The sequence below is a fragment of the Osmia lignaria genome, chromosome 9 (assembly GCF_051020975.1).
Source record: "Osmia lignaria lignaria isolate PbOS001 chromosome 9, iyOsmLign1, whole genome shotgun sequence".
NCBI lineage: Eukaryota > Metazoa > Arthropoda > Insecta > Hymenoptera > Megachilidae > Osmia > Osmia lignaria.
The window spans coordinates 14,256,315-14,271,678 of record NC_135040.1 but is presented as its reverse complement, the minus strand read 5'-3'; the positions used below and the strand labels follow the sequence as shown (position 1 = coordinate 14,271,678).

At 46.2% G+C, this 15,364-nt stretch overlaps 1 protein-coding gene across 7 annotated transcripts in view; it reads right to left on the bottom strand.

Annotated features, from left to right (window-relative positions):
• Positions 1–15,364, bottom strand: part of sog (chordin short gastrulation) — a 71,549-nt gene that overhangs the window by 53,672 nt on the left and 2,513 nt on the right. The window contains exons 3-10 of one of the 7 annotated variants that reach the window (XM_076690227.1): positions 15,077–15,221; positions 14,879–14,986; positions 14,104–14,428; positions 13,525–13,643; positions 13,218–13,437; positions 10,925–11,648; positions 10,667–10,844; positions 8,005–8,114 (exon numbers count right to left, since the gene is read on the bottom strand). Coding sequence is in view for 2 of the 7 variants with exons in the window: in XM_034326263.2 (XP_034182154.1) it covers positions 553–679 (127 nt within the window). In the remaining 5 variants the exon portion in view is untranslated. Of the gene's footprint in view, positions 1–552; positions 3,103–8,004; positions 8,115–10,666; positions 10,845–10,924; positions 11,649–13,217; positions 13,438–13,524; positions 13,644–14,103; positions 14,429–14,878; positions 14,987–15,076; positions 15,222–15,364 lie in introns of those variants that run through there. The other 6 variants (XM_076690230.1, XM_076690229.1, XM_076690228.1 and 3 more) reach the window with 6 other exon arrangements.

Below are 15,364 nucleotides of genomic sequence, written 5' to 3'. Positions count from 1 at the left end.
GAATAAAAACAAGCGATGTTTGAAACTTGTACGGTTGTATCGCTCAGCGCGATTACAATGCGAATCCATTAACTCGTTTAAACATCTGGGTCAGTACGAGGTGTTTAAGAACCGGTATTGTACTTCCTGTGTCATCCACCAGTAGGTTCGTTATTCTAACGAACCCTAACTCGAATAGTAGGAAGATTCAAAGGAGACAATCGAGCGGTACGATTCCCGCCTTTTTCACGCGGCCTGCTCGTTACGTAAATGCGGCTCTCGTCTCACGGCGAGAAGCCCGGTATTTTCGAACGTTCTCTAACCTTTAAAGGAAAAGAAACTGCTCGTATTCTGACGAAATCAACGAAGCAAAGCACGCGCGGCCGGTAGAGACCGGTAGCCCCGACGTTGGTGGTGATCTACGTCAAAGCAAGTCACACGTCGATCGTTGAAGTCAGTCAGTCAGTAAGTCAGGATAGCCGGCACCTAACGACGCGAGATGGGAAAAGAAAAAAACGTGGCCGCGCGTGGAAAATGATAAAAATGCGCGTTTAACGAAGAATGGCGACTTACCGGCGGCGCGATGAGGTCTTCTCGTCCAGTCGTCTTCGATCAAGGGCGCGACCCTACGTGCGCGTAGAGTCAAAGGGCAAGAAACGACGATAAGCAAGATCGACAAGAGACCACCGTGGAAATGCATCTCGCTTGTTTTCCTGTCTGTCTGTCTCTCGCGTTATCTTCTCCCTCGCTCTCACGTGTCTTCTATTCACTGTCTCGTCTCGTCTCTGGCACTCGCGCACGTATGTATATACCGACTTTTCCTTCCTCTCTTTTCCACCTTAACTTCTATCTCTTATTTTTCTATTTCTATCTCTTTCCCCCCCGAGTGTCTCGTTCCTCTCGTCGAATGCGCCTGCCTGTCTGTCTCTCTCGCGGCCGTTCGCAGCCGCGGTACTGGTCTATTAACGACCGTTCACTGCACAAAACTCTTTTCTGCACTCTCTCTCTCTCTCTCTGTCTCTATGCCACAGTACGCGTCTCGCACCACCTTATATATTCGAGGACTCCGAACCGTGTAAACGCGACAGGGTTCGAGGGTGGAGGGGGACGAGGGGTGTAAAACGGCAACGAGCACACGAAAAGCCGATGACAACGACGGCGGCAAAAGGCGACGACGGCCACGATGGATGATACGTAGACAGGTCGTGCGAACGTGTACGATAATGATTAGAAACAATCAACCGGGCCGGGGGCGGGTGAGCCCGTGCTAGCCGCAATATTTACTGCAGATAACGCGAGAGGTGTGTATCCGTGCACCGTGTTCGAGACACGTTAAACGAGCGCATCCGACGGCTTAATAGGCTAAGGTACACACGCAGCTTCGTTATTCTTTTCTTTCTCTTTCCCTCGCTCCGGCTCCCGCGATCCCTCTATTTTATCTCTTATAGCTTATTCTTTCCTCTCCTCTTCTTTTCGTAATTTTTTTTTCGCTATCTTGTCTCCTCTTTCTCTGTTTTACCGAGTGTGCAGCGTTCCTCGCTCTTCTTCTTCTTCTTCGTCTTCTTCTTTCCACGTTCTCGTGGTCGCGCGTTCCGTGTTACTGCGCGCGCGTTTTATAAGGCGGTACACAACGAGCGACGAGTTTCGAGAGAGACGAGAGGGACACGAAACGGAGTGCTGCTGGCGTGGTTGGCACTTCTCTTTCTCTCTTCTTCTCTCCTACTCCGTTTCAACCGCTGTCTTTCGCGCACCTTTCCGCCTCGCTCTCTTTACCTACGATTCGTACGTGTCCGTCTCTTTCTCGCGGTGCAATGCCGGCACGCATCTGACACGGCACCTATCGCGGGGTCGAACGATGCGTTTACCGCGACAATTTTACTCTGAAATGATTCTAAACGAACGAACGAACGAACGAACGAACGATAGAAGCAATCTACAGAGATGCAATTCTACCGAGGTAATAAGTTTTCACGTTGCCGGTTCGTATCAGATGATCATCGAAGGCGAAATCTCGACGCTTGCTCGAACGTTGCATCGCGCGCCTGCGTGGCGATATTCCCCGCCGCTCTCGGTATACGTACATATACGTCCACACCTAAGACTTCGATCGTGATTTACAATTAGCGTTGGTTGGCACTAAAAATCCTTTCTCACCGTTTTACTTCGGTCTCGCTAACTCTTCTCACCGGCCTCTTTGAAGGCGAACCAAGAGACAGAGCAGTGTGCGCGTCTGACACGGTCGCCGCGTGACTGCCGTGACTGACTAGCCGATCGTGAGTGACTGCTGACTGGTGGGAAGCTGTTACTCGGCTTGCTCTCTACGTCCGTGCCGCCACTGAATCTGATGTATTTGATCATCGGCGGCACCGTCTCCGTCCTCTCCGGCTGGCTCGCTCGAAAAAGCTTTTGCTTTGGCGCTTGCGCCACCACCAATTGCTTTTTCGCTTTCGTACGCGTAAGCGCGCCTCTGCCGGTAACATAAGTGTTGTGCACGCTGCTCCGATCTACGTTCTTGCTGTATCGCGTATGTAGCCAACAACACAGGCACAAGATAGAGGAGAGGAGGCAGAACGACACGACACACGACACACGACACACGACACGACACGACACGACACGACACACGGCTTTGCCCGCGGAAGCGTCGCTCTGTCTGGCGCTTGTAACTCGGTATTACCGGCCTTCTCCTCGTTCTTCTCTTCTCTCTTATAACAGTTTTCAACCACGTGTGTTCTCGGATTCTCGAATGGGAAATTTTCCTATCGAATCCGCGCGAAAACGTAAGCCGAACTGGCTGCAGGCCGATTTCGGCCGCGATTATCTCGAGATAATCGCGCCTCGCGTTATCTACCGGCGAAGGAAAACAAAAATTTAAAAAAAGAATTCGATCTTATCGTCGACGGCTTTCTTATTCGTTCTCGAAATCAATCGTTCGATTACGGGAGACGTGACACGGTTTTCGGTGCCTCTTCACTCGATTCCCGCCGATCTACGACATTTCATGTTTCTCCATGCGCGCGGTTTTACGATTCGCCGGAGGGGTTTCGGTAATTCTATCGAAAAACTACTCTCTAGCACAAAGAAGAAACACGTTGCGCCGATGTAGCCAACGATGACAACTGTCCGCAGGCCGGTCGAGTGCGTCGCTTTTATGGGGATAGCCGACCACGCTGCCGCAGCGGGACTTGTGCTCGCGTATACGTGTGCGCCTCGTGCGTATACGCGTTTACGTGCACCATGTACCAACGTGTGTGTATCGTGCAAGTGCGCATTGCCGCGTACACACGCGCACGCTTACTTTTATCCCTACACGTATGCACCGCCGAATAGGATATACCCGTTCGCGCGCGTTCTAGCCTCGACGCGAGAACGGTGTCGTTACGTGGCCGTGTCGAGATGCATATACAAGAATAACAACGCAACAACGAACGAGAACAAGCGAAAGAAACGAAGATAGAACAGGGATTAATCGAGAGAAGCCGTGTCGTCCGGTGTGTGATACCTCGATCGCGGTGGGTGTCGCGAATGACTGTACTGTCCAAGAGGTGTGCGAGAGCGCGCCGCGCGTGTGGGTGCTACCCCCACCCATTTACCATCACCACCACTATCGCGATTCCCACCACCATCGCACCGGCTCCCGGCACCACCACCATACCGCGCACTGTGCACCGCGAATACACCGCGATCACACACTGCCAACCATCCAACCTTAACTTCTTTCGCCTTTCCTCGTTTCACCCACACTCGCATTATTTCAAATATTTCTTTCCCCGCAAGGTATTTCTATCAAAATCACCTGCCTTTAACCTGCTCCTAATTCTAAATTCCACCCTGGTCCCAATCAAGTAAACGAACTCTACAACCCTTTACATTCGCTCCTGATACATATTGATGAATATTTTGGAACCCGGTGGAAACGAAAGCGGAAGACACGAAACGGAACGGTAAGCATCCACGGGAGAATACATCAATGAGCTAAGCTATGCACCATGAATGGGAGCCGCGATCTTGGCGGTTTTCAATTCCCTGCTCGTTGGGAATTCTCAACGCGCGTCGAAATGACGTACACGGTTAAATGCGTTTTATACGATGCAAATTCATTGTATGCCCGTCGCATAAGAAAAAACCTTCCCAGTTACACATAATCGATATTTGTAGATCGATGAAGCAGCGTTTAAACATAGAGCCTGATCCTTGAATCCCAATCCAGGAAATAAAGAATTCAAACGGATTCGAGAAATCGCCGGGATAAAAGAAAGAATGGAACTCGAATGGTATCCTAGCTTATGCCCAGTCGGGACTGGCAGCGGCAAACCCGTTACGAAATCGTCCCTAAGACGGGGTGACTAATTGCTAAGCGGCTTGTAAAAATTCGCAGGACAGTCTGTCGACGTCGTGGCGCGCGATCGTCTCAACGCCGCCGTCGTTCTCGTCGTTCTCGTCGTTCTCGTCGTCGCGTTGTTATACTTTTTGCCCGTGCACGGTCGACTAGAAAAGAGAAGCGACCGAGAGAAGGATCGAACGAGTGAAGTTGAGAGGAAGAGGGTGTTCGGATGGGTTGGCGAGGAGAGAAGCGTGTGCGTGCGAGGCCTTAAGGTGAGAAAAGAAAAATGGCGAAGAGAGGCCGAGGCTGCGTCGTCTGCGCGTTCGAAGGCGAGAGGGGACGGCGCTTTCGCAGATTCCACGTGAGATACCTGCGGCATTCTTCGTTCTGCACCAGGCATTAAGCCGGATGCACATTCGTCGTGGACGACGCTCGCTGAATTCATTTCCAAGAAAAATATCTTCCGCCTTGAAACGAATTTTACGGCAGATTTTGTTCGCGGCCCGCCGCGCCGCAGCCTCCCAGCATAGACGACGTTTTCCTTTATCTTTTTTTTTTTTTTTTTTTATTGCTTTCCTGCGGGACGCGAGCGAGGATCGTCGAGAGGGAACCGAGAACCGGCAATAAAACATCTAATCCGGCGATAAACCGCGCGTGATTCTTCCCCCTGCGACGTTTACGCGTCTCTGACACGTTTCGTGCGCGCCACCGATGCGCACTAGATTCGAGCTGATCCTTTGCGCAGCCCTCTCTCGATTCCGATTGGTCGACGCAACCGCGCCGACGCGCACGCGCATGACTTGCGATATCTATTCGATCCTTTCAAATTTGTTTATTTGAAAAATTTCATTTCCAAGGAGCAGGTACAGACGAGAAAAGTAATGGCAGTCGTTCGGAAGGAAGGAATAAATAATCACAGATGATCTCTCTAGCTATTTCGAACAATCCACTATGGAAGGTGGCTCTCGACGAAAGAAGTTTTAGCAAAACAAATTATATAATATCTCGTACGACCACCGTGAAAGAAAGAAAGAAAGAAAGAAAAAAGACGCGAGGAGAATTCCGTATTTTGCAAATAATTATGGAAGATGATTCACTGAGAACCGTGTCATTGTCAACAAGACTACCTGCCGATTGCGTCATCCGTATGCGAATTAATTTCGCAACTTCCCATTATAATCTTAATGCTTTTCGGTAGGTCCGAGTTTAATGGGCACGCATCCGTTCGTCGACTTCGACCCCGTTTACCGATTCCCAAAATAGAGCCGTAAAGGTGTAATCGACGTAACAAGGATTTACATTAGCGAACCCTTATATCTGCGAACGATCTGCATCGGCTCCACGTGCGATATTCCCTACGGAACGATCCAGACTATTCTCGTCTCCCCGTGTTGCTCGAAGAACCTAAGGTCGTCTCGATATCCGCGGACCAAATTTACATTCTATCCGCAGCGATAGAATCATCGGCAAAAGAGAAGCGGAGATATCGCGTACGCCTCGCAAAACTGGACTCTGCTTGCGAAATCGAGGCGTTCGGGGTCGAATAAAAATTGTTCAGATTCCGATGGAAACCGTAGATAGGAATCGTAAAGAGGGGTGGCGCCGCGCCGATTCCAACGCAACGACACAAAGACCACCAAAGGAAGAAGAAAAGAAAAGAAGAAGAAGAAGAAGAAGAAGAAAAAAAATGATTTATTTCAATTCTCTATCACGGTTGTGCGTCCAATTGTGGCGCGAGAAGAGGATCATTCGCGCGAGACCACACGCACAATGAAACAAGAAGAAACTCAATTACTTCGAGGAATTATCGGACCCCTCCTCCTTTTGTGGCGTGCGGCTTTACGATCGAATTCTGACGCGGCGTTTTGCGTTTTCGCAGGTACGGCTGACGGACAACGAAGAAGAAGAAGAAGAAGAAAAAAGGAGGTCAACGAGGAGTGGGAGGAGGAGGAGAGACAAGAAGAAAAAGGGTGTTAAGGGATCATCTGACCGACGACTATTCACCGAGCACGGCTATGACAAATCTAATAGATTCTTGGCGACTTAGGGTGCCACCACCATAAGAGGGAGCACAAAAAAGAGAAAGGAACCGAGAAGAAGAGAAGGAGGAAGGTGGAGGAGTATTTCTATTCAACGTTCGATGAACGGATGTAACGCTTCGTAGAACCTTCGCTTGGTCCCTTTTAACAATGATATCCTTTTCTCTATGCGACCAACAGGGAGAGAGGGAGAGAGAGAACAGAGAAATAAAGTCAAGCCCAACGTCAAGCTCACCTAGAACGCTCTCAGACGATCGCACAATGCTCATTGTCGGTCCAACGTAGGAATGCAGGGTGTTCGGTATTGTCGGCGCACGCCAAATATATCCCTCTCCTTTAACCACCCAACCTCCTCTGCTCGAGCATTATTCCATTTCTTCTCTCTCTCTCTACCATCTATCATGCTTCGTTTTCTTATTGGCCTGCATATTAGCTTCTTCCTCCCTTACCCTCCCTTGATTATTGTCCACCCGTTCCATCGTTCGCGCGGGACTTACGTACATTGATCTTCGTGGTTGTGACAACCATTCTTTTTATTCTTCTTTCTTGTTTCTCGAATATTCTCAAAACGAATTCGGACAACCCTAACGTATCGTCGTATTTCTAAGGAACGATGATGAACACTTCGAAGATTATTTATAGAACTCTGCCTAACAGGTTTTATAATTAACGTTGAAAAAAATTACTAATAAAAAAAAAAAATATCTCTTCCACGAGGAAAAATAAAATGTTGAAAAATAATGTAATAATTTTTGAAGGATATTAAATCGACTTCCATCTCATCGAGCTTGTTTGGTGCATTCGAGAATCGCTGTTGAATATTAATGTAAGAAAGTGAGGTGAGCTCATCGGTGAACGTTTAGCGCAGTTTTTTTCGACGGTTCGACTGCAACAGGTAAAATAAATCTTGCATCGATACTTTTTTTCACTTTCACTGAAGAGACACGGGTGGGCGAGAGAGCGGCTTACTAAGTTCGTCAAGATTTTATTCGACGTCGACTGAGACGTATTAAATGCCATTTATATTCAGTGTATTTCACACGCTCGTGTGGTAATGTGCCGTTCGTCGTGAATAAAAATCGCTTATACGAGAATTAGCTAACGTTACGAAACCAGCAAATTTCTTCTCTCTAAATTCACTTGGAAACGTTATTTTGCAACGAAATACACGTTTTCTATGCTTCACCTTCGATAATTTACACCTTTTCCCAATGGTACTGAATAATAAGATCGAATGAAACGAACCAGCCAGACTAAGGATACAGTTGTACTACTTAAAGAATACCTCGCTCAAACTATTTTAACATTTTATCTATTAAAAGTCTCCGAAATTAAATAATATATATCATTTTCAGTTATTAAATTCCTGAAATTTAGTATAGAAGTAAGCAGTATGAATAATATCATAAATAGCAATTCAAATATTCCCGCGCAAGCGTTCGTATGCAAGTGGTGGTCCACCACAGACCTATATAAAGGGGACCCTCCACTCATACATCGTCAGTCTCCCCGCGACCACTGACGAGGTGGGAAGGGGAACCTATAGGGGAGGGGGTATCGCCATTTTTCGCACGAAAATCTACTATGCTCGATACTGTACAACTAGTAATTCGTTCTATGATATGATTAAAAAGAAAAGAAAAAAAAAAACATGCGACTCACCGATCGTAGACAAAAATCTGGTTACATCGCTGCAGAGGCTGCTACCCGAAAGAACCCTCGTAGGATAGAGTCAGGAATCATCGGGTAGGTGATCAACAAAAAACCAAGTTCTGTAATAAAATGAAAAATTTGTAAAATTACTAAAACTATTAAAAGACTGGTCAGACAGTATGTTTTTTTCCTCTCATTTGAAAATGGTACAGAAATCTTTTTATTCGCTGTCCGTCTAGACAGCGTGAAACACGGTGAAATCGCTTGAATCGTGAACGCGATGAATACAAAAGAGACACCGAAAGGCATCCGATTAATTTCTGTCTGTCCAATTAAGAAGTCGTAGGGGAAACAACACGCGTATCCCGATGAAAAGAGCAGGTAGATCAAACGGAATTCACCCCGAGAAACTTAATTTCGTGTCGAGAGGAAGAGCGTTGAATGGGCCACCCCATGTTATTCGCGCCGTTCACGAAGGGAACACAAGCCGGAGGAAGGAGAAGCGTGGTTGGTCGCACAAAAGGAGCGAAATCTTTCGGCCTCTGCCGCCGAAAGGCAGGATGAACGGTTTCCGCGGCACCATTAATCTCCGAGACAATGGCCAGGCTTCTACGAAAAACTGAACCGGACGGTACAACGATGAATAAAGTTACCACTATGCTGGGTAGTTTCACCTGGCCACCCTACGCCTACGGATAATCCGGGCATCGAGTGCGGAAGCACGTTTGATCGTGCAAGCTACCAGCCGAAATCGTCGACCGGTTGTCCTCTTGTAACGCACAGTGGTTCCCAGAAGAGCAACTTGAATTTCGAAAATGATCTTTAAAAAATATAACGAACCAAAATACTGTGCATGAATCGTAAAACGAATTGTTTAAAAAACATCTGCTCCGACATGCCATTTGGTCTACATTTGTGTATTTGTATTAGAATCTTGTATTTTTCATCCTCAATGAAAAAAAAAAAAAAAAAAAACAAAAAAGCAGGCGAGATAAATGAAACTATTTATTATTAGCTTTCGTTTTCATGATTTGTGTAAATTTTGGAAAGAAATTTGAAAATTTGATTGCAGTGTTAAGAAGAACGTGTCTGGGAGCCACTGTAAATGAAGTCGAATGCAGAAGAGCGGATGGGGGCTGGAAGGGAACAGGGTCGTACAGAATTTTACAGTGCGCTACAAGGTGTAAATAACGCCGGGGCCGGTATACCAGCGAGGACAGGAAACCTCGTGGTCCGAATCGGTTTACGACCTTCCGGCGCCTCGGACCGCGAGACACCTGCCCTGCACACCACTCCTCAGCCTCTCACCTTACCCACCGCTTCTCCCGCTGATTCTTGAAAATACTTGCCCCTTCCCTAACGTACTGGTTCATTCAGGTAAACCCGGCTGTTGCTGAATGCTCGCGCAGACCTTGATCACGGCTAGGGAACCTGCTATTTTTTTCCATCCACGCGATTCTACCTTCTGAACAATCGCAGTTTTAACCCTTATCCGGATAGTCTATTTATGTAACTTGTAATACAAGAGTATTAATAAACAATAGAAAATGAAAATGTAAATTATCATTGCCGCAGTGGTTCACCTTCCTCCATGATTAAATGAATGAAAATTAGGCGCGTGAGGTACGTCGGGCTCGCCTTGATCGAATAAGGGTTAAAGTGTCCGCGAAATAAAAGCAACGGGCGCAAGAAACGATGAGAAATGTCGTTGGTACGTTTTTCGAACGCGTTACGATACGAAGGCGCGGTGAATACCGAGCTGGAATGGTATAAAAATCCGCAGTGTTCGATAGCGTTGTTTTATTTACGACGTCCAGACAAATTCATTACGATAAACGGCGGAATAAAAACAGTCGCGGCGCGCTGCTGCAGTCCCCAGCCGCAACGAGGTCAATTAATTACGGCGCCAAAGAGGAAAAATTCAAATGAACGCAGACCTGACCGTGTGTTTTTCTTATTGCCGGTAAACACCAGTTTCTGTCGTCGTCGCGTTAAATAATGAGCTGGTACGATCGCGGGAACGCGCCTTGAATCCTCCAGTAAGGATTACCGATTCCTAACCGACCAATTTTTATGCTTCACCAGTAACAATCGTTTCCTCTATATTTCGATTACAATTCCGCGGTGATTCAAGAGGACTCAACCTACCCTTACCAGGATCGTAATAGGCCAATGAAAAGGGAGAGCGTTCCACTCTCGATCAACAGAATCATTAAGCGCAACGTGCAATTATTTCATGTCGCAATGGCAACCTTTCGTCGGGAATTAACGCTAACAATGTTCTGTTTACGTCTCGTACGAGAATAACATCGGTGCCGAAAGTACGGACCGTGTACAACCCATAGCCCTCGTTCGAGGCACGCTCGAAATTTTGGCGCACACCAGACATTACCATATATACGCGAGTTTCCCAGGGAGGGCGGTAGCTAAGAATCTGTGTCATGTCGCGTAAACGTACTATAATAATAATACACTATAAATACGCTTCAGTGAGAAACACACTGACGGGGGGGAGAAAGAGAGAGAGGGGAAGTATATGCAGGCGCCGGCGCCGGCGGACGGGTACATTACACGCGCCAAGGAAGTATTATCCATCCCACGTATGCAACGTACTCGCTTCCTCCCCTCTTTGTCCCTCCCGTTCTTCTTCCTACGTTTTCCACTCTCTTACCTTGTTTTCCCTCTTGCTCGCTCTATCTTCCTCTTTCCTGTCTCGTCCATTCTTTTTTTCTTTCTCTTCTTTCTGTTCCCACCTCGCTGTGTCCCTCTTGATTTTTTTCATTGCTCTCTCTCTCTCTCTTGTACCTCTAGGGGCGACTTAAGCCCGGTACACACATTAAATCATTTACCTATTACACATACCGTGAAAAAATGAAAAGTTGGTTGATGGAATGAATACAAGTCTAATTAGTTGTATCTTAATACTTACGTTAGTATTTTTGCTTCAACGTTACTTCAAGGAGTATCTTGAAATGAAGCACCCTTAAGAGAACACGAGGGCATCGCATGTATGCGGCTACATTGTATCCAAGTGTGTACTTGACTTTAGATTCGCGCCAAACTGACCGGATCACGGGCGCCGTCCCTTGTAACTGGCTCGGTTGAACGACCAACCGGCTCGATCTCATCTTTCCATCCCCCGTCCTCTTCCCATACTTGTTTTCATCGTCGCGATCGAGCTAGGAGAGCTCGTTAGACGCGAAATCGATCTTAATTTCTCGGAGTTTGAATGGTCGCGCGAAACCGAGCCCCGGGTATATCGGTTCACGGTGACCACTTGTCAAGCGTCGTTCGATTTAGAGAGATTCACTGGTACGGCTGGTTTCAAGGGGGACGGGTTTTAGAAAGCAGACGCGATATTTATGACAACGTTTGTTGTTCGTTTCATTTTCTTTGCCCGCCATTACCCCGCCGCCCGGACATACGTATTGCCTTGCGCCGTAAATCATCCAGCCGGGAAGATGATAAAACGTCGTTCGTTAAAATTTTGTTTCTGATAAACTAGTTCCACGGAATCGGTTGCCTTTTCTTCCTTCTTTCCTTCTTTTGCCCGGTGAACGCATGACGCATGGCTCGTGCTGGGCATCCAGCATCCGCGGCTTCCAAGTGGTCTGCTCTTCGACAACCAGACGTATCCTCCTGATATATCGTTCCTGAGGGAGAAACGTGAGAAACTTTTTAATAAACGAAATTATAAAATCGAAAAATCAAATAGCATTTCTATCACCGATTCCTGAAACGTTGAAACTCGATTATCGAGATATTCTAATCAGTCACGGTACGTTGCAGCTAATTTTAATATCGTACTATCCGCGAACGTTCTTCGTTTTATCGCGTCGAAGCAGCTTCATTTATCAACGGCAACGAAACCGATAAAACGACTGAAATCGTGCGCGACCAGGGGTAAATTAGAACGGAACCACTCGAGGGGACACTGATCGCATATTAATGTACCTTATCAGAGAAATTATAGAAACGTAGGTAATGCATATACTAATCTGCAATATCATAGTTATAAATTAACAATAAGGTCTTATTACTCGATTTAAAAGTTTCAGATGTCTCTCATGTATAATATTAATAATTCAGTTACTTATTCTGTCGGTGCGTGCCACTTTCGACGACTTCTCCGGTACATAAATATGAAATACGCGTATGTAAATAAAGCGTTCATAATATATGCGCATAATCGCTCTAAGTACACACCCTGAGCACCGATCCATGCTTACGTGTTTGGTGCAGAAATATTTCGCCCTTCTGCATCCGCAAATATACGTTCCATTAACGCGGATCTATTAACCGACGCGACGGCTGGCAGTGCCGCACACGCGTTTTTCGCATCAGATCGGATTATCGCGAGCGTACAGTAACGTCAGAACGCTTTGAACTTTTCATCTCGGACCCTGTCATTCCCGGAATCGTATCGATACATCTTTCGACAGCGTAAACGATAAAACGACGTTCGCGTGGGTCGGTAAACAAACCCGTAGCACGAATAAAACAGCTGCAACACGAGTGATTCCTGAATTATGGTAGCCTATCGTGAACATGTTTATACAGGCGGTCCTAACTTGCCAACACGGATCTTCCTCTTTATAGAAATAAGTAATAAATTTCATTGCGTGAAAATAAAAAAAAATATATATATATGTCGCAACAGAAGCCTGATCCGACAGTATGTTGTACCGTGACCACCCTTCTCCGCGTTAATTTATAAATAGAACATTTATTACAAGTGTTTCGAAAGAAAATAGCTAATAACGAGACGGGTTACGAGCGTAAACGAAACGGTGTCTATAATCAACGTTATATTGCCCTCGACTGTACGAAGCGGACGGGGTATTATTCGTCCCACGCGTTCGCCCATTACCGGGGCCCTCCCTCTCGCTCGGCGCGTTTTAGCCCGTGTGCACGTGTTTATGTAAATTTTCGCGCGTATGCACGCACCGAGTGACTTATACCCTGGCAGCACGCATCGAAACGTTATTCACGGTGCGAACATTAAGAACGTCGCCCGGCACTCTCGGCTACGCCCGACGAAAACCACTCGACGCCGGGGCCGGGGCCGGGGCCGGGGCGCATCGCGACCGGTCGAAGGAGATCTCCGACGGCTTCACGAGCCACGTAGCAAGATCGATGGCTCGTAATTCTCGAGCAACGAACCGGAGGAATCTTGGAAGACCGCCGAGTTCGTTGTAAAGTACACAGCCAAAATTGAATACCGATATTTCAGGAGCCGTCGACAGGTATCTCGTGAAACTTCAGCCAAGCTTTATCGACCGTTTCATCTTTCACGACGCTTCCGCTTAACTTCGAGCTTTCACCACCTCCTACTAGCTTGGGCGTACTTGAAATTCTATTTGTCCGTTGTTCGACGAAGCGCCGGCTAATCCGTGGAAAACTGTCGGCAACGGCGACTTCCTGATCGACTACCGTTGCAGACTATGATGGATGAACAGAATAAATGATTTAATAACATGCCGTGACTATCTTTAAAGTTTAAGGACAGTTTAACGGAGAGGAAGATACCTTGGGAAGAAGGAGTCGGAGTGTCAAAGTTAACTTGTTTCTTCTACCGCGTTCCAATGCTGTGGTATATCTACCGGTGTCCAGGGATCCGGATGTCCCACGAAGTGGCGACGACAGCGCTGAAATGAAATCAATTTCGTCCAGAGGAAATGCATACTATTAAATTCAAGTGGAGCAACATGATTTATGTAAGAAAAATGATCTCTGCCTCGTAAACCTATTTCCACCTCTGCAAGAAGAATACTCGGATCTTACGAGGTGGATAAATAACGGTTGTTTCTCATTTGGATACTAATTAACGGTATAAGACGAAGAAAAGCTCTATTTTCATTATAGAGAAAGGCGAAATGTCAAAGGCGACTCTGCGCCGCATGAAAAGCATATACATATATATTTCTCGTTGTCTGACCGCTTCCATTAATCGAGTTTGCATGAGTAGCAATCAGGCGTCAATTAATAGCTTAATTATACGACATTCTTGTACAGCGGCTAGGATTTACCTATATTACCATGTTAAACGCAGAGATCCTCGTTTCTAGATACATACATACATTCTCTCTCTATCCGCTGCTAATTTACCTTATACTTCTTATGTAGCACACCACCCACACAACAGGCTCGACCCGTTATCGGCAAACGGCCACGTCGCGATCCAACATTTTACAGCGCACACGCGTCGACAGATGGGAATGTTGGCGCCATTCTCGCGGTATTATACGCGTATACACTCGTACCGTTTCAACCACGGTACGAGCGTGCGATGATGAAGCAAATAAAATCTCGTGTTTCTGATTTGACGAGCCTATACACGATCGTGATTTTTCGATCGACGGTTCTCGCGGTGTCGAAAGCCTGACGTCGAGAGACCATTGTCTCGAGCTGCGGTTAAGTAACGGCTTTTGTCCTGAAAAAAAAAAAGATATATTGACTTAGGGAGATCGATAGATTATGATTAAAATAAAGATAAATGGTATTACATTGAAATAGTAACAATGGTATTAATATATTAAGGAAAAACAAGGTTATGGTTGAGAAGCCCTGTATGTGAAATGGACTCTTCCTAATAGGATATTTTTCAAAAAATAATAATATTATTCGTTCTAATAACACGCGTAGCTATTAAAATATTATTCCGTGGTAAAAGTTTATTCGACGAGAAGCTGAGAGGACCATCGAAAATTCTTTGGCTTCGAGAGACGCTCGAAGAATTTACCCCCTGAGAAATTTCGCCTCGTGGCACAACAGCAATCTGGCCTCGACTTGGAATAATATTTTTCCAATGTCCGAAGGAAATTGATAACCGTGCCCCGTCGAAGGGAAAACACAGACGGTCGTATAAACTCAAACAGTTTACCGTACGATGCATAGAAGGCCTCGTGTGTCCGCTTCAGTTTTCGAGAGCACATTTTTGGCAACGTCATTACGCGAAGACAGCATGGCACATCGAAGTGGACTCGTCCGTCTGCGAAAAGAAGAAAAAGCATTACACCCGTCGAAACTTTTGCGCGAAGGCCGTCGAAACATCAACTCGATCTAAATATAATATATTTACCATCAATAACAACGATTGCACATGCCGACAGATTTTTATATTCAACGAGCACGTTTCGCGAACCTTCTTCCCGCGACACGGCGCGTCAACAAAATGGCGGACTCTGCACATTTCCGCCGGATGAGGGTGACACAATCGAATCGGACTTGTTAACGGAAAAATCAAATTAAAAACTAAAACAACAGTATTTTAATACTTGTACTATTATTATTACTTTTATTTATTTTATTTAATAATATTATATTAATATTACTTTTATTTATCTTATTTCCACAAATCTCTGTAAAT